This window comes from Haemaphysalis longicornis, unplaced genomic scaffold, assembly GCF_048455015.1.
Source record: "Haemaphysalis longicornis isolate Haplotype H1 unplaced genomic scaffold, Haemaphysalis longicornis Haplotype H1 scaffold_10, whole genome shotgun sequence".
Lineage (NCBI taxonomy): Eukaryota > Metazoa > Arthropoda > Arachnida > Ixodida > Ixodidae > Haemaphysalis > Haemaphysalis longicornis.
The window spans coordinates 98,513,496-98,534,643 of NW_027526204.1; the positions used below are offsets into that span (position 1 = coordinate 98,513,496).

The window sequence follows — 21,148 nt, forward strand, 5'->3', positions numbered from 1 at the left end:
GTGCTGGTTGTTTCTATCTATTTAGCTGATTTAGCATTTGTACAAGATGGCGGCGTCCATGTGGCGAATAAGTCGAAGCAGACGCAAAACTGCGCATTCGGTTACGCTCAGGTTATTTTAGATATTGTGCCTCGCTCGGAAAGCGCAGTACTGATCCGTGAACGTCTTAGCCTGACGTTATCGCTCCCTTACCTTGCGATTGCCGAATAAGTCGTTGCGAAGCGTTCGCTCAGGTATGCCCGAGATCTGCCCGAGCGGTTTCGTCGAAGACATCGAGGACGTGGTGCGATCGGCCGAAGATGCCGTCCTCCCAACAAGACGTCGAGAGGTGATCCCTCGCGTGAAGAGGCGGAAAGATGCCCCGGAAGCCTTCGGCGACAGTTTTATTCCCGGTAAGTGGATGCGATAGTCAGCTGAGCGCTAGCAGTACGTAACGTACTGCTAGCGCTCAGCTGACGGCAGCGTTTAGAAATACGGCAGCGTTTAGAGGACGAATACAATACTATTGTATTCGTCTTCTAAACGCTTCCGTATTTCATAACCAGCAACAAAAGACGAATTTAAATTGAAGATCGGTTATAAACAAATTTCAGACTATTTAGAATGTGTATAAGGTATTACGAACATAGTGTATAGTGACTGAAGAGCGGAACTTAGGTGACAGCGGAGGATACGGCGGCCCTCAAAATTCTGCCTTAATTAAAACTAGAATTGAAATCTGAGATTTCATCACGCGCTAAAGATCAAGGACAAATGTGTGTGGAGCACGCACAAATGGTCCATCGTCTATGTGTGCTGTGTTCGCAAGCAAAACTTCAAAGTTTAGTTTTGCAGATATGTCATATATTTATTGCTGAAGAGCTGCGATCCATTTTGTTGAATACCGTATTTATTCTTATATACGGCGAGGTATTTTTCCAAAATCCGTAGTCTCAAAGTCATACCCCGCCTTATATTCGAAGCTCGGGAATGTACTTTTTTTTTCTTTTTTGACAAACTGCACCCTCGCCTTATATTCGTGACCGCCTTATAATCGAATAAATACGGTATTTGGTCGCTTTATTTGCATATAAGATTAGTTCTGACCATTTTGCAGGCAGTCCAGAGCTGCTCTCGAAATATAAATTCTACGGTAAAACTCCGCCCTAGTGCAGCTGGTGAGCTGCCCTGGTGCAGCTCTGAGCGTCACAAAATCACCCTGGTGCAGGAAGCCACAAGGTGTACCTGAAGACCTGGGGCTGCGCCCACAACAGCTCGGACAGCGAGTACATGGCGGGGCAGCTGGCAGCAAAGGGCTACGCCATCGTGGGTGAGGGCATCACTCGGCTGTCACTTGGAAGTCGTGTGCAGTTTTTCATGGAGAGAAGAACGGTTGCCGTCTTCATCTACTTGCATGCGTCGAGTAACCAGCTTCCTTGTGGGGGCTTACGTGTAGAGTGAGGGGTTGCTGTAAGCCGAGCCGGTAACTATTAAAAAGCGATGCAACTTGGGGAAGTATCCTTCTCTCTCTCTCTCTCTCTCTCTCTCTCTCTCTCTCTCTCTCTCTCTCTCTCTCTCTCTCTCTCTCTCTCTCTCTCTCCCCCAGAACGTCTAGTAGGCACTGTTTCGTAACACAGGCACTAGTTTCTTTCGTGTTTCTTCTGCATATGAAAATTTCATCCTTGCAAACACTGTGCCAGTAATCAAAACCCTCAATGCTCATTTGTGAAACTAGGGGTTGGGGAGGTGTCAAACAATTTGTCTCTGCCTTTTTTTTGCAACCTAATTGTCACACTTGAACATAGGGCTTGAGGCACTGAAGCAGTACAGCTGGGCCACACAATGGCCACACGTTGGAGGGGGTGTTGGTTTTTAAACCACTCGGGGACTCTTCAGCCAGCAGCAGACTCTCACGCTCACTGATGGTCCCGTAATTTCTTTCATCAGAAATGTGGCATGCTATGCTGCCTTGAATGGGAACCAAGTTGTGTCGAATGTTTGAGTGCTGGCGCACCAAACGTGCACCGTCTGCAATTTTCACTGCAGAGGACGCCTCCAGTGCCGACCTGTGGCTGCTCAATAGCTGCACGGTCAAAAGTCCGGCGGAAGACCACTTCCGAAGCGCTGTTGAAGGCGGACTTCGCGAGGGCAAGCGGGTGGTGGTGGCCGGCTGCGTGTCCCAGGCCACCCCCAACGTAGGCTACCTCCGCGGGCTCAGCATCGTGGGCGTCCAGCAGACCGACCGCGTTGTCGAGGTGGTCGAGGAGACTCTCAAAGGTGGGGGGCCATTCTTTGTGCGTCAAAGTTGAATGCAAAATTGAAAATGGGGTACCAGTACTTGATTTCACTTGAGATTTGGCGAGGCTGCCGCATTGAGAAAAAAATCTACTGGTGGGGAATCACATCGCATTTTTAAAGCCAACAGTACTATTTTCTGCTCTGACAACAATTCAGATTGATTGGAAATAGTAATTTTATTTATTTTTTTTATTTAGCAATACTGCGAGCCCCAACGTTGTGTACCATAGCAGATTGGGTGTACATGGTACAACAACAAAAGCAACAGTACTATTAACTGGGGGAAAATAACAGAGCCTCTCACAAGCGGTAATTTTTAAAGTTGCCATGAAGATTGTTGTTGAAACGAGACGTTGAAAATACAGTGTGAGAGCAACCAGAAAGAGATCTGATCACTGTGCCGTCTGGTGGAGAGCACTGAAAGCGTTATTTTGCTGCGATTGTGTGGTGTGCTGTCGCAGTGCACCTGGTGTTTGCAAAAACAAAACCCTCGGGACGCACGCTTAGGTAGGAACTTCCACAGAAGATTTTTCCACATGTGGTGGCTTGCGAATAAAGCATAGACACAAAAATGTGGACCAAAATGCGTACAACTGGAAAGTTTTGTTTGGGGCAGTGCATCAATGCTGCATTTCTCTTGCAATGATTCAAATTGCAGTAAGGGTGCTGGTTATTGTTAAAAAAAAAAACACGACAATATTTGTTGTTCACGAACCTATCCTGTGATTTTTAGTTTTGGTTACCATTTCTATGTTTGCGTTTTTCTTGTCTTTGATTGTGCATGGTTCAACCAGTTGGGCACCTTTGCATACTTTTTCACACGGTGACTAACAGTACATGACACGAATAGTACTGCTTTTCGTGCTCCTTCTCTGTTCTTACTGTCGTGAGCTATACATGAATGCGGCGGTTATTGCATGCACAGAGGCGAGCTCACTTATTGTGATGTTGCAGTATTGCAGAATTTAGCACGGTAATTGTCATATTCCGCACTTTCAACCTGTACTAATCCTGCGCAGTGTCAAGCTGGCAAACATTTACTAGTCTACTGTACCACATCATGCTTAACCAAATTATACAAGGGCCACTTTAGGACCCACCAGGCCAACCTTGTTAAAGCTTTTAATGGTTTGTGCTGGCCCAGGCAACTCCGTGAGACTGCTTGGCTCAAAGAAGGAAGGCAGGCGGAAAGCTGGAGGGGCCCCCCTGACCCTGCCAAAGATCCGGCGGAACCCGCTCATTGAGATTATTGCCATCAACACGGGGTGAGCAAGGCGAGCAAATTGCTCTTATTTCTTCGCCTGTCTTGCACCAAATAGTGTTTCTTGGGCCCATGAAAAAATGCAAAAGGGCTTTTTGGTGTGGTGTGGTGTAAGAAAGCTGGCTTTGTTTGATACCTGGCTTTGTTTGAACGTCGTTAGAGATGTATAGGGCTGAGAAATTGAGCATCAGAAAGGAAAATTTCTACAATAATTCCCAGGGCAGTGCTTTGCTTTTTGAGGCTAGAGCAGGTTGCCTGCGAACTAAGGGTTTTGTGGGGAAGTATTCACAAAATGATGGGGTATGCGTGGTCTGCGGAAAAGAAACAGAAACTATGCGGCACATAGTGTTAGAATGCGAGGGTATCCATCCAAATCTACATGAAGGGAATATTGGGCTTCCAGAAGCCCTAGGATTTAAGGGTAGCACAGAGGAAGTTAACTTCAAGGCTGTCGAGGGAACGAAAAGATTAGAATGCTGGTGGACGCAAAGCAGAGAGGGGAATATTGCCTAGGACAGTTACCACCTGTAACAGGAAAAAAAAAAGTATTTCATGCCTAATAAGCTTTAGTGCCTGCCTTAAGCAGCGCTAGTATTAAACCAAGAGTGTAAATCATGGTTATATTAGTCCTTTTTGGTAAGATGACGTGTCATCACCCCGCTTCAAAGGGGAAACCAATAGCAGTCAATCAATCAAAAATGGGGTGAACCCGTATTGGCGGAGGCTTTGCTGTGGGCGAAGACCTTGTTGGGCCCTTGCTTGAGCGGCAAAATACTTCTGGAGTCATGCGAAAGCCTTGACCCTTTCCGTACCGTAGAAAAAAAAAGTACCAAATTTACCGAAAATTGTTTTTCGCTCAATTTGTAGAGCTCTTTTTTTTCTGAATAAAACGGCACCCCCATTTCGAAGAAATAACAATTCTTTATTTCTTTAACTGTGTAAAAAGATTGCTCTGAAATGGCTTCACACAGCAGCATTATTTTGATGAAATAACGTTCCTTTATTTTTTTAATGTGTAAAAAAAAATTCTGGAAGATGGCTTCCCCGCATGGCCGTAGTGTCTTGCAGAAAAGTGTTGTCAGGGCTCCAAAACGACCGATGATGAGTGCAGTCATCATCTGTACTCGTTATCGCTCATTTTGGTGCACTCTCTCACGACGACTATACTCGTCAATGGGAGCGAGAGGGTTAAGCAGAGTTTTGTAGGTGTGAAATACCTTAGGGGCTTCGACTGTCGGCGTCTCCTGTCATCAAGCGACAGGAGACGCCGACATCTCCTGTCGTCAAGTTGTCAAAGGATGGTCAAAAAACAAGTGTATAATAGACGAAACCGGTTCAAATTAAACTAACATGATAAACAACATGATAAACATGACTAAATATGAATAAACTAGGATATTTCAGGGTACCGTGACTCTTATAGCGCGCAAGTGCTTGCTTTAGGGTGGACGAGCCTGGCTTGTCTTTGGTGGGAGCGGTACAACCCGTGTGGACAAGCCAAGCCAGTTTACTGTTGGCTAAAGGGGTCATGAACACAAAATAGAACTTTGTTTAAGTGGGGAGGGGGACACTGATCTTGAGGACCCAAAATTTGCGAAGATATCAATTGTCTGTATTAATTTTATTCACAGTCTGCAGGTCCCAAAGAATGTACCTTCAAAATATCATAGCTGTTTCATAAGTATTCACAAAGCCATTTCCCTTTGATGTCGCCTAAATTGACGATTTTTGCGATGTTTCCAAACTTGTGCCCTGCTTTCATGGAACCAAATTTTTTTCCCACAAGGTCAGCTATCGGGTACAATATCTTGGGATGCACTGGCTAGATTTGTATCATTTTTGCTGGATTCGAAAGCTTATGAACTGAACAGTGCAATGAAATCACAAAAGTATAGAGTTTCTTTTTGCTGGCACAAGTTTTATCATACATCGAGCACAAACCTGCCAGCGACTGCCCTAGACACGGTGGGACAAATTTTGTTTTTTTTTACCGCATTGTGGCAGCACTTCCTATACAAGTAAGAATTCCCAGAGCCTCCATTACAACTTCTAGTGACCTTCCCAGTTATGTTGTCTCTGCAACTAAAAATTTGCTTAGTGGAGTTAGAGCTCTGCTACCCCACCTGCAAGGAAGACATCTACAAACTCGTGAATGCGGCCTTCTCTTTTGTCTCAGCCCAGATTTTTTCATTTTCAAGCTCAAACCAATAGCATTTCCTGCGAACTTCAAGTCAGTAATTTTTCTTTTACGAGAGCAATACAAACCAGCATTAGTGCACATAACCGTGCTAAAATGAAGGGCTCCGGATTACCACTCCTTAACAATCCGCAAGGTGTTCAAATATGATGCAGCTTGAGAGATTAAACGACGAAATTTCCTCGTCACAGTGTAATGCCTCACTTGGTAACCTCACTGAAATTCCCTGCTGTTCACCACTTAATGTGCGAGTGCTCCTATGCTTGCAACTTGCTCCTGTTTCCATAATGTCCTTGCATATGTTTGGTGTGAAAATTCTAATGTGCAATGTGTTGGAAATTACGTGCCCTGTCTGCAGCTGCCTGAACCGATGTACATACTGCAAGACCAAGCACGCCCGTGGGGACCTGGGAAGCTATCCCATCGAAGAGCTCTTAGCGCGGGCTGTGCAAGCGTTTGAGGGTGAGCGCTTGTTTACTTTTCTGTGGCAAATGGTGAATATTGGGGTTTCCCAGTGTTGACAAGATTGTTTTTTGGAGTCAGAATCGTTCAATAGACATTTGTATTGAGAAATGGTGTTGTTAGCTGTTGCGTGTAACTGAGGAACAGTGGTGTTATTTGTGCGCAACCAAGGTCGGCCACTCATTCAGTAACAAAGGGGCACATCTGTCACTACTACTTGGACCAAACTTGTGTCCCACTGCTTCCAAAGCAGATGTCGTAAACCATTCAGCCGCAGCTGTTCGTTGTAATGGAAGTGCACGACCACGGGACTTTCTGTACAGATTTTAAGGGCTGTTGCGAGTTCTGTGAGAGGGGAGAATAACCTGTCGGGATATTGCTGTGTGTAATAAACTTTCACGTGGATGCGAGTGAATATGCAGGGTTTTGCCTTCACCAGAAACGTTACCAGGAAGTCGGACAGGCAAGTTTGCACTGACCAGCAGAGAGCTTCGTCTGTTCAGTTTGGAACTGCATTTTGTAACAATAGAAAGACACTTGTCTGCAAGCAATATAGACCAGGCCGGAATACTGTTTCATACATAGAGCGTAACTGCATCCTGTGGGCTGTTTGGATTACAACAAAATGTCCCCGTTTAGACAATGTGAGACAATGCCCTTTTGTACCCTTTGTGCCATCTGCCAGAGGGTGTTCGCGAGATCTGGCTGACCTCGGAGGACACGGGTGCGTACGGCCGGGACATCGGGGTCACCCTGCCCGACCTTCTGCGAGAGATGGTCAAGGTCATCCCCCAGGGCTGCATGCTGCGCCTTGGCATGACCAACCCGCCCTACATCCTCGACCACCTGGAGGTCAGGGGGAATCCTGCCATTTCTTCTTTGGACGAAGCTTGGACTGGACTTAAGTTCAGCAGGCTTGAAAGAAATGTTTTCCGTTTGCTCATTTTTAGCTGGTCGTCTTGCCTGTCGCAACACTAACTTGTTCTCACATATTTTGTGAGCTTTGGTGTTTTATTTTTCTATTGTGCAGTTGGATAAGAGCGCTTTGAAGCATCGGTACACTCAGTATTTTTGCCTGGGGTCGAGAGAGAAGGGGGATAAACTTTTCTAAAAACTTTGTGGAAGAAGGTTTGGAGGTTTCACTTCAATGTTACTGAACCAGTTTCATGCATAAGAAAAAGGACTGCTGCATCATTGCAGTACTTGCTGCTTTCGTAACGAAGACAAAATTAAAGTACCCATCACAGCTCAGAACTTCTCCCGTGTAGCTATGACAGCAACCTGGGCATTTCACCCACATTGAACAAACGCGTTTCCACTCCCGTTGTTGACTTCCCTGTATAGTAGGTATGGAAGGTCACAGATTCTTTGTTTTAAAGCACTTTAGGTGCCCGGCTTGTGTTCACAGCTCGGCCGAGGTCACGGTATGTAACCACCGCAGCCACGGTGTTACGCACTTACGCAGAGGCTTCGGAAAGATCACCACTTCCCCTGGTCGGGACCAAACCTGGGTCTCTTTTGTTATGAAGCCAATTTCAATCCCATTGCACCACAGAGGAACACGTTACTCATATGCAAAGTCTTGAGGGTGATCTTCATGCTGAGCTGTTGCCACGGAAGCTGGCCGCAAATGAGTACACAATAACATAAAATAAGGAAAACATCATAAATTAACGTGTTAATTAGCTCATATCAATGAAAACTCAATCCAGTGTCTCTTTATAGCCCGTTTCAGGGTCTGCCACACCCTCTCTTGACCACTTTCAGTATCAACACCAGTCTGATACTAAAACTAGCCGCAGCCCGTCTGGCAAATCTCTGCTCCGCACTTTGACAGCTTTCACGTTGAGTGTAACTGCTTTAATTATTCTTCGTTTTCCCCTCCCGCCCTTTGTTTTTCTCAGGACATGGCGGAAATCCTGAGCCACCCCCGCGTCTACTCCTTCCTGCACGTTCCAGTGCAGTCCGGGAGTGACCCCGTGCTAACGGAAATGCGGCGGGAGTACACCATTGCCCAGTTTCGCAGTGTGGTCGACCACCTGAGGAAAGCGTACGTGTTGCAGTGGAACCTCGTTGGCCTCTCTCTCTCTCTCTCTCTCTCTCTCTCTCTCTCTCTCTCTCTCTCTCTCTCTCTCTCTCTCTATCCCCCTATGGAGTTGCTTGCTCCCCTTGAAGTCAAGTGTTCGGGACATGCGTCAGGACTGTGGGCAGAAGTCATAAAGGGATGCGCATGCATTGTTAAGCTCAAACACCTTGATAGTAGCCACTAATTTCCCGAAGAGATTGTAGACATCTGTTACTGTTGATGGGACCCTGCTGAACGTTGCCTTGTTTATGGAAAAAAGCTTGACCGCAGAGAGTGCGCAAGGACAGTCAATACTCGACAAGTACTAGTCTATTATCGTCTTCCCTTCTGCTCAACTTTTTTTTTCCCATGCTGGACTACGTACTCCACCACAAGAAGTGGCATCTCTTTTTTATTTTTTTTTTCCTGGCTTCTGCAAGCAGGCTCGCTCAGACACTTTTGGGGAGAGCAGACTCATTTGGACGTCTCTTGTGGTTTCTTGGGCTGAGCATGGCTGTTGGGCATGCAGCGTACGAAGAACGGGATCAATGCAAGACGATGATCCAAGATGGCGTAGACCCTGTGTCTTAAAGTTGGCAAGTTGTGCTTTACGTTGTGATTAGATTAGATTTACGTTAGATTTTTTTGCTGGCGTTTCCACGGATGTTGCCTTATTAAGGGGAAGACTCCGAAGCTAGATAAATAGATTTTAGGTAGATAGATAGATTTAAGCTAGATACTACACACCAGTGTGTTTGTTCACGGATGATCACTATAGTGTTAGGTATTTCCCATTACCTTACTGCTGCAGTTTTTGGGAGGCACTGGAAAGAAAACAGTCCTTCAATCTTGATTGTGTGCAATAACAGCTGCGGTGCCACAGGTGTACGCTGTGCATTGGTAACCACGTCTGTAGCTAGGTCTGCCTGATCTATAGCCAAATGTTGCATCAACGTGTGTCCTCTATGCTGCTTCACATACTTGTTACGGAAGCGCATACTCCAGTGGGGGACACAGCACACTCTTCTTAGCAGTCGTTCCATGGAATTGCCTTGCAGGAACTGGGCTGTCCTGAAGGACAGCCCAGTTCCTGCAAGGTTGGGCTGTTTTTGCTCGGTCACTTCATGTCACAGTCACCGTCACCTCACTGACTATGACACGAGCATTACGCGAGCCATTCGTGAGGCAGTCGTCGCCAAAGTTTTTACCTACCAACTCGGGTGCGAGATTCTCAGCAAGACTCAATGCGTTCTTTCCTTCTCTTTTCTTTATGCAGTGTTCCTGGTATCACTATTGCAACAGACATCATCTGCGGCTTCCCAACAGAAACAGAAGAGGTGAGGTGAATATTTTAGCGCATTTTACGGTTCAAACCAGTATTTTTTTTGGCTCTGGTGTTCTTTGGGTGGCCCAGTGGATTGAATGGCAGTGCTTTTTTTTAGCGCAATTTTTTTTTTTCGGACTGTGCTGATTGCTGGAGCATTGGCATAGGCCTCTGTCGATCAATCGCTACTTTTATAAATGTCTTAAGAGGACTCCGCAGCACTTCCAATAAACACTTTCCTTCGTTTTTCTGCATCTGGAAGCACTCAAAAAGCTATAGTTATCGCCAGCGCAGAGCAGCTCTGCATGATTTGCTCATCACAGCAGATCCACTTTCCGTTCATGCTTTGATTTTGTGGCTTTCTTTTTTTAAGTGGCTATCAAATGCGTTCTTTGCTAAAACTTAAGGAAAGCCAGCCTACAGCCACTATACTACTGCAATGACGTGATTTGAGCACTTGAAGAGTGCCAAGTCTAAAAGAGAATATTTTACATAGCTATCTGATGGGTATAGACCAGTAATTTTGGCTGAGGTACTTTGTAACCCCCTATTCTAAGTTCTGGATGTGTTTGCTGACTACGTTCTGAAAGCGTTTGGTATTTAGAAGTAAAGTTGCAAAAGTGCTGCAGGGTCCCTTTAAGGCGATGACGATCTTGGCTTTACCCCCGCAGGACTTTGACGAAACCGTGAAGCTAGTCCAAGACTACAGGTTTCCGTCGCTCTTCATCAATCAGTTCTACCCCAGGCCTGGCACTCCCGCAGCCAGCATGAAGCGAATTCCGACACACATTGTGAGTACGTTAGTCGACGTGTCAGTACAATTTCCTCTAAATTGCTTAAAAGCTGGGTAGAAGCCATTAACCCTTTGAGGGTCGAATTTTTTTGAAAAAAACTTTCCCTGGTGGTCAAATTAGTTTATTGCGGATTTGGAATGTACAAAATGTCTAAAGTCAGGATTAAATAGTAAAAAATTATCAGGAACAGTATTTTGGGGTCAGCATCACTTAGAACTGAAAAATGTTCAATAGTATTTCAGAGTGTGGTATTCCTTGAAACACGGGTCTACGCACAGTGTCTTATCGCAGTCTGCACGCATAAAGCGCATGTCCGAAAATGAGCTGTCTTCTTCCGAAGAAAGACTGCCTTCCGATTCAGACTCGGTGAAAGGAGCAAACTCAGAGTCAGAAGAGTCATCGCGGTCGGTGTCATCAGAGCGGGCAGTTCGTTGGGCCATGTCGCCGCTTTGCCGTGCATCTGAAGAACTCGAAGGCAACCCAGTAAACGAGGAGAGCGAGAATAACTCATGCGCGCCGGTGATAAACAAGCTCATACCAGCGCCAATATAGATAGAAATCAACTTCTGCCGCCCCTGCAACGGAGTGTCCGATTAGGTTACTTCAGTTCCAAGCAAGGAGGGCAAGAATACCTAGTGAGCGTGGGTAATAAACAAGATAAGAGCAGCGCCAATATAGATCGAAATCGACTTCCGCTGCCCCTGATAGCGAGCGCCGATCAAGTTTTGCGCGCCTCCGATGCGATCACGTGGCGAAACTGAAACCACGAAACGCGTTGACACGTACAGACGCCGTAACGCACCGAAGCCAGAGAGTTCTGTTTTTCACCGCAAGGAGGTAGCACAATCAAATTTCAAACACCACTTGTAAGTCCCAGGAGGTGGCAGCACCTCCCAGGGAGCATGCATCGTTAATATGGCGCGAAATTTCAAACGGATGCTCGAAATCGTACCCGTACGGCAAAGACCTTGCGGGGCGGAAAACCCCCGCAGTACACGTATGGCAAAAACCCTCAAAGGGTTAAATACCTAGCAAAATATACTTTTCTGTCCACCGAGTTATTAGTTATCGGATGCAACAATGGCTGTTCAGTGGCACTTCAGTATTGCTATAAGTAGGTTAGGCTGCCTAAAGGAATGAGGAGGAAGGGCAATTTTATGCCTACCTACGTCTTTTGTACTGCAAGCCTGACAATGGCAGCTGCACGTTTCCTGGACCTTTTGGTGACTGCACTTTGCAGTCATTGCATGCACTCCCATTGTAGACTGCCACGCATTCACTTTTCGCAATACTTTCCCCTGTAGTCAATGGAAGTACCGCATTTTTGCGTGCGTAACCTAGACCAAAAGTTGACGAAAGTAGTGCAAGTTAAGGTCGATGTAATATGCAAATTTAGCCCCGCTTCACAGCCTGAAGCTCAGCTTCACTGCATTACGTGCTGTGCCGCAATCTGTGGGTTCTCACAGCTGTCATTGCATTCTTCTCCTCAACTCTATTTTCAAAAATCAAAAATGACCCTGTGGTTTTCGTGGCTGTACTATTAGGTGTGGTCCAGTTTGTTCGATTCGTCAGGCTCTTTCTTATGCATGTGAACGCACCCTTCCTCCTCCAGGCTTCATTTTGTTGCCTTTTTTTTTTTAATTTCGTTTATTTTGTTGACTGCAGGTGAAGGAGCGAACGAAACGGCTGACAGAGCTGTTCCAGTCGTACGAGACGTATCGTGACCGGGTCGGCCAGAGGTACACGGTCCTTGTCACAGAGGTGGCCCACGACCAGCGGCATCTTGTCGGCCACAACAAGTTCTACGAGCAGGTGGGTCGTTCAAACGCCGAAGCCTCGTAATGATAGCACTGCAAGGTCTCTGCAAACACTCGCAAAACTTGTGTCGTCATCAAAACCAAAATGTGCAAAACTTTGGCCGTACCCGGTATTCTACACTCCTTTACCTGCTTTCTGATTGCTTTTTAAAGCAAGGCCTTACTGTCCTCACTGATGTCGTTGTACACCAATGTGCTGTGCAGGAAAGCCAACTTTCTCTGACGACGATGAATAATTGTGGGTGAAGTGAAAAAAAAAAAAGCTTCCTGTGGCCAGAATCGAACCTGTGTGCCTCGCATTATGAAGCGGGCATCTATCGAGTTGCTCCATTTCGACATAGTCGAAGCGAATGCCAAGCAGCAGGTACCAATTTGCACCGTACACCCAAAACCCAAACATTGGGCCTGCGGAGTGCACACCTGAGAGTTGCTGTGGGTATTCTAGGAAAGTGGTGCGTACATCCAGAGTAGCGCATACTCGCTGTGTGGGACTGGCCAAGCAAAGAATACATCACGAGAGAGCTTTGCGTTGAGCTGTGGTTGTTGTCGTTCGATTTTCCTTTTTCCCGACGGGGAATCCCAAACGCCTGTTGGAGATATCCCTACATCTATTCCGCGTCTTCTTTTCTCTCTCTCTGAAATTGGTATATGCATCTGAGAGGGTAGCATTGCACCATCTTGAAGTGATGCATTAAGGGGCACCACGCTAGAGGGCTAGATCTAGCATTTGTCTTTCAGAGCAGACAGGGCATGTCTTACATCCTGCAGTACAGCAGCAGTACATAACATCTCCACAAAAGACACGTAATAGACTAAAGAGACACTGAACGCCTTTTTTGAGCATCACATGTCTGTCTACTTAAGGGGGCACACTGGTCTTGTGGAATTTTTTTTCTTTTGCTTTCCAGCAAATATTGATAAAACTTCATGAGCTTGTACAGTTTTTTTTAATCTTATTTCAAATATCCAATTAGTTTTAATGTAAGGCATTTAGTTTCCGAGATAATTAAAAATATTTATTGGTTGTTCTTGAGAACGAAAAAAAAAAATAACTAATCAACAAAAAATTACCAGCAAGGCATGAATAGATCCAGACGTAGTAGAGAATTAAATGTGGGAAGCAGTTTTTTTTTTGTTTTGTTTTGCAATCACATACAAGTTTACATCAATTCTAACTTCTGGGCTTGAAGTACTCCTGCTAACAAATTGAAAATAATGCTAATTAAACAAGTACTGAAACATAAAATGCAAAATATGCTTCCCTTATTGGATGGTTTCAACATTCAGCTTTACACTGCAAAAGAAATTATCTTTCTAGCTGCTCTACATGCTGGGATGTACCTACCTCTCGAGAATTTCCTATCGCTGCAATATCGCTCGTGTTGAAAAAGGAGGAAATTATGGAAAAATTGTAATTTTTTTTCAACTAAATTGGGCCTGTACAGCAGCTTTTATAAGTACCTGGTACTTTTCAAGTACCGACTTTTTGGAGGAAAAACTGTTCAAACTAAGGTAAAAGCGATACCTAAAAAATGCTTTTCTGGGCAATTTTTTGTTCCCAAAGACCCATGTGCTTCCTTATTAACCCATTAACAGTTCGTGGCAAGATTGGCTAGTCACAGTTCACACACTGTTAAACCTTATGGAGGACTTGTCTCCACAAGCTGAGGACTTGTCTCTTCTGCAACAGGTCTTGCTTCCTATGGACGACCAGTACATGGGACGCCTGGTGGACGTTGAAATTACCGGCACAGGCAAGCACTTCATGCAGTGCAGAGTCCTCGGAACGAACGCGGCGATGGACCCGGCGCTCCCCGAGCCGCTACCCAAAGGTCAGGTGTCGGGCATCAGGCCAAGCCAAGCGGACATCCAAAGCCGGTCGGAGAAAGCGACGAGTGCGATGTGCTTAGAACACTATCTGCGGTGGATCGTCGTGACAGCCGTAGTCGTAGCCATTGTTGGGATGGCGATAGCCTGTTCCATAGGTACAAAAAGGTTCATGTGGAAATAAAAGCAGTCGGAGGGTGCTCCTGTTGGCGACAGCGTTGTGATCTGTTGGAGCAGGGGTTCTCAGCCATGACTGCCCCGGGGACTCAAGTTATAGGGGATCCAACGATGGAGCATATATGTAATGGTGTCATGATGTCGAACAATTTGTACTTGAATCTATAAGTCTTTAAACACCTATATGCTGCCTTTTGAGGGTCTGTGTTTTTTTTTTTTTTTTTTTTTTTTTTTTTCTTCTTTATAGCTGGCGTGTTGTGCGAAAAGCAGATGTTAAAATATGTGCTACGCAGAGAAACTAAACGTAAATTTAATGCAATGAAGCCACCTTTTTGCTTTGCAAGAAGGGAAAGCGAAGGTTAAGGGAAAGCGAAATGCAGCTATAATGAAGCATAGAGCGCTGTGGGGGTATAACAAATATGAAGTAGTAAGAGGAATGTGGAAGGTTCCGGGTCTCACGTTTGCGAATGCTGTACTCTGTTTAAAATCAGACGTTCTGTCACGCCTTGAAGTGAACCAGAGAACGGTAGGACGTTTGGCCTTGGGCGCGCATAGAAAAACAACTAACGAAGCAGTTCAGGGAGATATGGGCTGGGCGTCGTTTGAAGTTAGAGAAGCTCAGAGTAAAATATGCTTTGAGATGAGGTTGAGGGCTATGGATCAACGACGGTGGGCAGCTGAGGTTTTTAGGTACCTATACTTGAAAAGCGTGGACACGCAGTGGTTAAGGAAGACTAGAAGGCTAACGATGAAATACGGAAAGAACAGTGGAGAATCCAAAACAGCCAAGGTAACCAAAAAAGAGGCAAGGCAGATTGAAACGAATAAATGGAGGGAAAAAATGGAAGCTAAAGCATTGTTAGAGATGTACAGGGATAAGAATTTGAACATCAGCAAGGAAAATTTCTACGATAATTCACAGGGCAGTGCTTTACTTTTTGAGGCTAGAGCAGGTTGCCTGCGAACTAAGAGCTTTGTGGGGAAGTATTCACAAAATCATGGGGTATGCGTGGTCTGTGGAAAAGAAACAGAAACTATGCGGCACATAGTGTTAGAATGTGAGGGTATCCATCCAAATCTACATGAAGGGAATATTGGGCTTCCAGAAGCCCTAGAATTTAAGGGTACCACAGAGGAAGTTAACTTCAAGGTTGTCGAGAGGACAAAAAGAAGATTAGAATGCTGGTGGACGAAAAGCAGAGAGGGGAATATTGCCTAGGACAGTTACCACCTGTAACAGGGGAAAAAAAAAGTATTTCATGCCTAATAAGCTTTTTGTGCCTGCCCTAAGCAGCACTAGTATTAAACCAAGAGTGTAAAACATAGGTATATTAGTCCTTTTTGGTAAGATGACATGTCATCACCCCGATACAAAGGGGAAACCAATAGAAATCATCATCATCAGGAAGTTCTGGCAAAATCGAGAAAACAATGGCGGGGGAAAAGTTTTGACGGAGGCTTCATGGACCCCTGTAAAGCTCCCGTGGGGTCCGCAGACCCCTATTTGAGAACCGCTGTGTGAAAGATTGCTACAACGCCTCTGAAAAGGTATTCCACATAAACATGGAAAGAAAGATGGGATAGGTAGGTGTAGAGCTGGTAAGAGTGCACATAGAAGAAGTTTCAGTGATTCATAACACAAGTTTCGTGGCTCGTTTTAGTAGAGTGCATTGAAAGGTACTATTTTTCTGTCACCAATCTGCTCACACGATGGGGTGGCAGACGATACACATCTAAATCCGGAGGACAGCGCTCAACAGATTGCCAACCAATACATCCCTTATAAAATGTATAGTGCCCAAAAAAGTTGGTAGTAACCGAGAATTAGGTAGACACTAGCATTAAAGATATTTCAGACAACATGGAGTCGCATAAGAAATAATTAAGGCCCTATGCATCTGCCGCTTACTGAAATGGTGGAAAATAAAAATCACAAATTGAACTGCACATAGCAGTCGCAAATTAATTTGAGTTTAACAACTTTAGTTCCATGTTTCTCTAGTGATGCAATTGGTAAAATTGACGAGAAACATAACGCCTGCCATCGTTGACGAGATGTTACTTTGTAGCTTCAAAGATGCAAGTTTTTCCCACTGTGGAATCTTTCAGATTTTTTTTAGTATTGCAGGACGAACTCTAAAATTTTTTTTCGCAGTAGTCTCTCGATTTAATTCTTTTTTCTCCTTTAAACAAGAGCTCCGTATGGTGCACAAACTGCACAACAGACAGGCTATGAAAATTGGGCAAATTGGTCTTTTTTCTGTCTCACTCAGTTACACATTTAAACTTCTTTGGAACAAAGAGTGTGGGCACGTTTTTGTGCTCGGCGCATAACACGTGTCAGAAGTTATTCAAACATAACAAAAACAGCTCATACACAACGTATTTAAACTCCTTTAGAACAGTAACGTTGGCACATGTCTGCGCTCAATAAACACTTAACACTGGTCAGACGTTATGCCAGCATAACGAAACACAAAGCCGCTTTTGAACTTCCCACTCATTTCCTCAGGGTGAGTCCTTGAACAGCTGGATCTGCTCTGCAGGGAGCACACGGTACTCGCTGCACCAGTTGAGAAGTCCAGTGAAGTCTCGATCGATGCGACCAAGCTCCGCCTTCAACTCGCCCACCTCAACCTCGAGCGCTTCAACGTCCGCGAGAAGCCGGCGCTTCTCCGCTTCTAGGTGTCCTTGTTGGACGACCCTACGGTTCCTGCGATACAAACGAAAAAATAAATAAATAAATAACAGAGGTGGAAATTTGAGGAACGATTACACAGGGGTGCTGCAGTGTTCTCCATCAGGTGAAGTTGATTGATTGAAATAGCACATGTGCAGCTTCTATCCACTCTTGGTCGACCCCTCAATAGATGGGCATACATATAGATGGTATTCACTGAAAAGTTTAGCTGTCAATTTCTTTGCTTGGCAACACTGGAAACGGCCAGAGACATGGTGCAGCTTGTGCCACTGTGCTTTCACGCCACAAAAAAAAAAAAAATGCCGGCATGCGTCGTCTGCTTTGTTTCAACCCGATTCTCAACGGTGGTGTCAGCAGAGATGTTCTTCATTGCACTCACAGTGGAGTCCAGGCATTATTTTGCGTTCGGTGGAATAGAGTTCAGAAAGTCCAACACGCATCATGTGCTTAGCACGGACAAGTACCGCCATCCCACGCAGCCCGACATAACCAGTGACGGCACACTCACATGGTTGCCTGCATACGTGCCTCGCCAGTGAATACAACCTATACCATTCTACGAAAAGGGGAGGGGCGGTGGCTACATCTTGCAAGTCTCATACGAAATGGTCAGACTAAGAAGATGGTTACACCCGACCTGCAGATGGCTGCATAGCCCCTGTTCTTGAGCACACGCCGCAGGTGCTTGACAGCGCGGGCCTGCTGGTTGCTGAGGCTCGCCATGCGCATGCGTACGTTGAGCTGCCGCACTGACATGTCCGTCAGTTCGGCCCTGGACAGGCCAAGGTCGCGGCAGATGAGGAAGGCGTCGACCCCCGACACAAAGGTCAGGTCGTGGCCAGCTCTCCTGGGCACACCCTGTCTGGCACCTCCCGCAGCGGTGAGAGGGGTTGCGGCGTTCCTGCTGTCACAGCCGCAAGTGTCTTGCCCACTGTGTGCCATCTTGTTTTGAGCAGGTTTCTCTTCGACTTGGGAGCCTGTAGAGACAAGTTCCTGCTGTTGGCACATCATCTGTGTCGAATTCTCTCGGTGGCAGTGCCGACATGAAACAAAACTTCGAGAAGCGGCAACTACCACACCATTATATGGTGTAGCAAGCGACATCTCCGATGAATGAAACATCCACGCTCCCCACATATATGACCAGGACCTGGAAAAGTTTGACATTCGACGTGAGGTCATGCGGTGGAGCGAAGACCCCACTGATAATAAATTATTCAAATTGGAGTAAAGTGGAATCATATAGTTTTACATTTATGTCATGCAAAATCACATTGAGTGGAAATAAGGGGGCATGGGTAGCTTTGTATTTTGCGTTTTTTACTCAATTAATTAGGTCCTGCGCTGGTTCTTGCTAATAACGCTTCCCCCCCCCCCCTTTTTTTTTTTTTTCCTGTTTGGGCAGAGATATGCTGTGCCCATAATGCGAGGCGCACAGCTTTTTTTCTTCAAAGCTAAATAAAATAGCGAACTCAGGTTTAAAAAAGCTCGCCATACAGGTGGGCGACGTTCTACGAAAGCACGTAAACACGAAGAGCTTTTCACACATTAAGCCTAAATGATGACTCTGTCATCTGCTACCAGTTGCACATTGCCAGTGGTTTGCCCAACTAATAAAAACACTCACCTGAACCGCAATTCATGGTCACGCCGGACAACGTCGCAGTTTACTCAGGCAAGCAGAACCAGTAAGCAGCGAGTGTGGAATTAAACTATTGCAGACCAAAGGACAGCTGCGTACTGTGGGGGATGCACCAGAGCAGTAAGTAGCCGTACAATTCACGTAATATGCGGCAGCGACATTTTACACGATTCGGAAATATATTGCGTTCGCTTTCCTTTCAGTTAAATTTTTCTACCGAAAATCTCAAAGAACGTTACATACATTGCCTCTCGGTCCCAAAGCATGGCTTACCTGTCGTCTGCTGCGCGCGCAACCAGTTCGATACCCTCCTGTTGTAGATGGTTGCAGCGCGTCTCGCGTGACATTCTCACAAACCTTGTTAGTTGAAATTTGCTGGTTTTAAAAGTAATTGTATTTCATTACAAAAAAAAAAACTTCAAGTCTGTAATTTTACTGCTTTTTGCCAACTAGAAACCGCATGCAGATCCATACCACATTCCAACGAAAGTCAATCCAAAGCCGGCGTCCTGTCGCAATGGAAGTTGACATGAAAAAGTGAACGACCGATCAGCTTCTGAAGCCGGTGCTGTTTTCCTGAGCAAAATGCACGGGGACCTAGGTGGTTTTCGAGCTGAGTTGCCGAAGCTCACCCTATTTAAGCCTGCAACATTCTCGAGATTGTTTTCGTATGCGCCTTTTGTGTGTACTTGACGATGCCAGGAGCCTTCTCCAGTTGACATTCCGGACATTGTGCTGTTCCGTGCATTGCGGCTGTGCGTCTCAGGTGTCGTTTTTGTCGCACCTGTTGTTTCTTGCTTGTGATGTTTGCTTAGTGGCAGCGACAGCACTCTGAGGTAAGTTCTTCCTGTCATCTCTTACTCTCAGAAGAAAAAGACCCTCGTCTGCTTGACAAGTTCATTGACAGGAGGCGTGACTGGGAAGAAAAAGAAAGAAAAAAAAATGCTCTTCTGGCTGCGATTAAGTAATGGCCTGGGTTAGGCAAGTTGTTCGAACTAAATCTACCCAACTCCGGCAGTGCGTCGTGCTACGCGCTACTTTACATCCATCGCTGCGATTGCATGACGCATCTCGGCATATAGTGCGCTTTCATCACACTCCTAGATTCATGTTTGAAGTCAGTGGATCGCTTCATATCCTGCTATCCCGTACTCCAGAAAGAAAATAAGAAAATGACAGGCCGACAGTCTCGGGTTATGCCTCCAGACGGTGCGGAAATCGTATTGAAAGGAATACGACTGACTTTGCACGCGCTAATTTCGGCGTTCATCTGTTTAGCGGACAATACCAGATGGTTCCGAACTGCCTGATGGTTCCATGTGCGTCCTAAACCAAAAAGCCCGGCTAGATCTTTTATTTTGACTGTGTGGCTGTCGGTTTCTATCACCATGTAAGTGACGTCAAAATTATTGTTGCGTACGCGCTGCTACTCAGAATGAATAAGCCCTGACTACCGTCAACAGCCGCACCTGTACTTCATGTTGCGACACCAGTCCTTCATATATGTGTTTTCAGGAATGATTTGATCTTGTGTCTGACGTTGATGATCTTGAACATTTTTCGCACTTTTGTTTTGACTTTTCTTGCAGCCCGGCCGGACTACCTTGGTGCTTTGTGAGACATCCAGAAGTTGTCAAGTGGGCGCATTGGTTACACTTGGTGTGCATGTAATAGGGACCATGGTATACCCCGAAAGAGAATGCCGTTAATGCTCGCTTTACAACACATTGTGAAGGTTGGGCAAACTTTAATCATGCATTGCCCCAAATGTGTCATGGCCGTGATGCATTGTAGCAGGACTCTTATTACGTTCTCCTGCATAGGCATCAGTTTATCGCAACCTGTGAGTCATTCGACGACTCATAAGTGCTATCACAAAGAAACATGCACTTTTGAGACAAAAGGTTGCTTTCTAAGCAGTGCCAATGATTGCCAGGCAGCCAAATTGGCCTCAGAAGCATATCCTCGTGGATTCATGATTGCTTTCGACCGCATGCCTTTTATATCAATGTATCAATGTAGACGGAAGGGAGGAATGACGAACTGAACTAGTGAACTGACTCGGGGTAATTGGTGCACGATGCTAATTAGAAAAAACAGCGCTTACGACAGGAAGAAACGACAAACACTGTGCTGTGTTTGTCGTTTCTTCCTGTCGTATCGTTTTTAGCGCTGTTTTTTTTTTTTAAGTAGGGATGGCAACAAGGCAAAGAAGTAGACATGAAGAAAGTTTTTAATTCAAAAGTGTGCCGCCTCAACCGCTGCCGTGGCAGACACGTGTAGCCTCTATTAAGGGGTAAGTGATTGGTGCATGTGTTCAGTGTGTGCATATTGTTTGCATAAAGTATCCACTTTAATTTAAAGAGTGCTGCATGTTGGTGTCGCAGAAGTTGTCCCACTGATGTCATTGTTGTCTTATTAATCCATGATTTACGCTCTGCCTGGTAACTGCATTTCCCTCCCCCACTTGCGACTCGTGTTCTCGTAGTTTAGGAAAAGGCATGGGTCTCCAGTCTTCCCTGTTACGGGAGCTAAGAGTGGTGCAGCAGTAAAGACCGGTTCATATCTGCGACAAAAGTCAGTGAAAGCGACGGGAATTTCGTC

The 21,148-nt window shown here is 45.6% G+C and overlaps 2 protein-coding genes across 4 annotated transcripts; one reads left to right on the forward strand and one right to left on the reverse strand.

The window, feature by feature from the left end:
• Window positions 1–22: 22 nt before the first annotated feature.
• LOC144158927 (threonylcarbamoyladenosine tRNA methylthiotransferase) lies at window positions 23–14,224 on the forward strand. Its single transcript, XM_077690129.1, has 11 exons — window positions 23–392; window positions 1,208–1,309; window positions 2,026–2,256; window positions 3,422–3,542; window positions 6,094–6,197; window positions 6,883–7,049; window positions 8,102–8,247; window positions 9,539–9,599; window positions 10,258–10,377; window positions 12,046–12,192; window positions 13,888–14,224. The coding sequence occupies exons 1-11, from the start codon at window positions 236–238 to the stop codon at window positions 14,206–14,208; spliced, it is 1,677 nt and encodes a 558-aa protein (XP_077546255.1). The 5' UTR covers window positions 23–235; the 3' UTR covers window positions 14,209–14,224.
• A 1,642-nt stretch (window positions 14,225–15,866) lies between these two features.
• Window positions 15,867–18,859, reverse strand: LOC144158930 (transcription factor MafF-like). Of its 3 annotated transcripts, none has more exons than XM_077690133.1 (4): window positions 18,818–18,859; window positions 18,530–18,642; window positions 17,540–17,879; window positions 15,867–16,914 (listed from the first exon to the last, which is right to left on the reverse strand). In XM_077690133.1, exons 2-4 carry the CDS (start codon window positions 18,543–18,545, stop codon window positions 16,710–16,712), a joined length of 561 nt encoding a protein of 186 aa, XP_077546259.1. In that variant the 5' UTR covers window positions 18,546–18,642; window positions 18,818–18,859; the 3' UTR covers window positions 15,867–16,709. The 3 variants fall into 3 exon arrangements, with proteins under 3 accessions (XP_077546259.1, XP_077546260.1, XP_077546258.1); XM_077690134.1 differs by having other exon boundaries at window positions 18,788–18,818; XM_077690132.1 differs by lacking the exon at window positions 18,818–18,859 and having other exon boundaries at window positions 18,530–18,781.
• Between the last annotated feature and the right edge of the window lie 2,289 nt (window positions 18,860–21,148).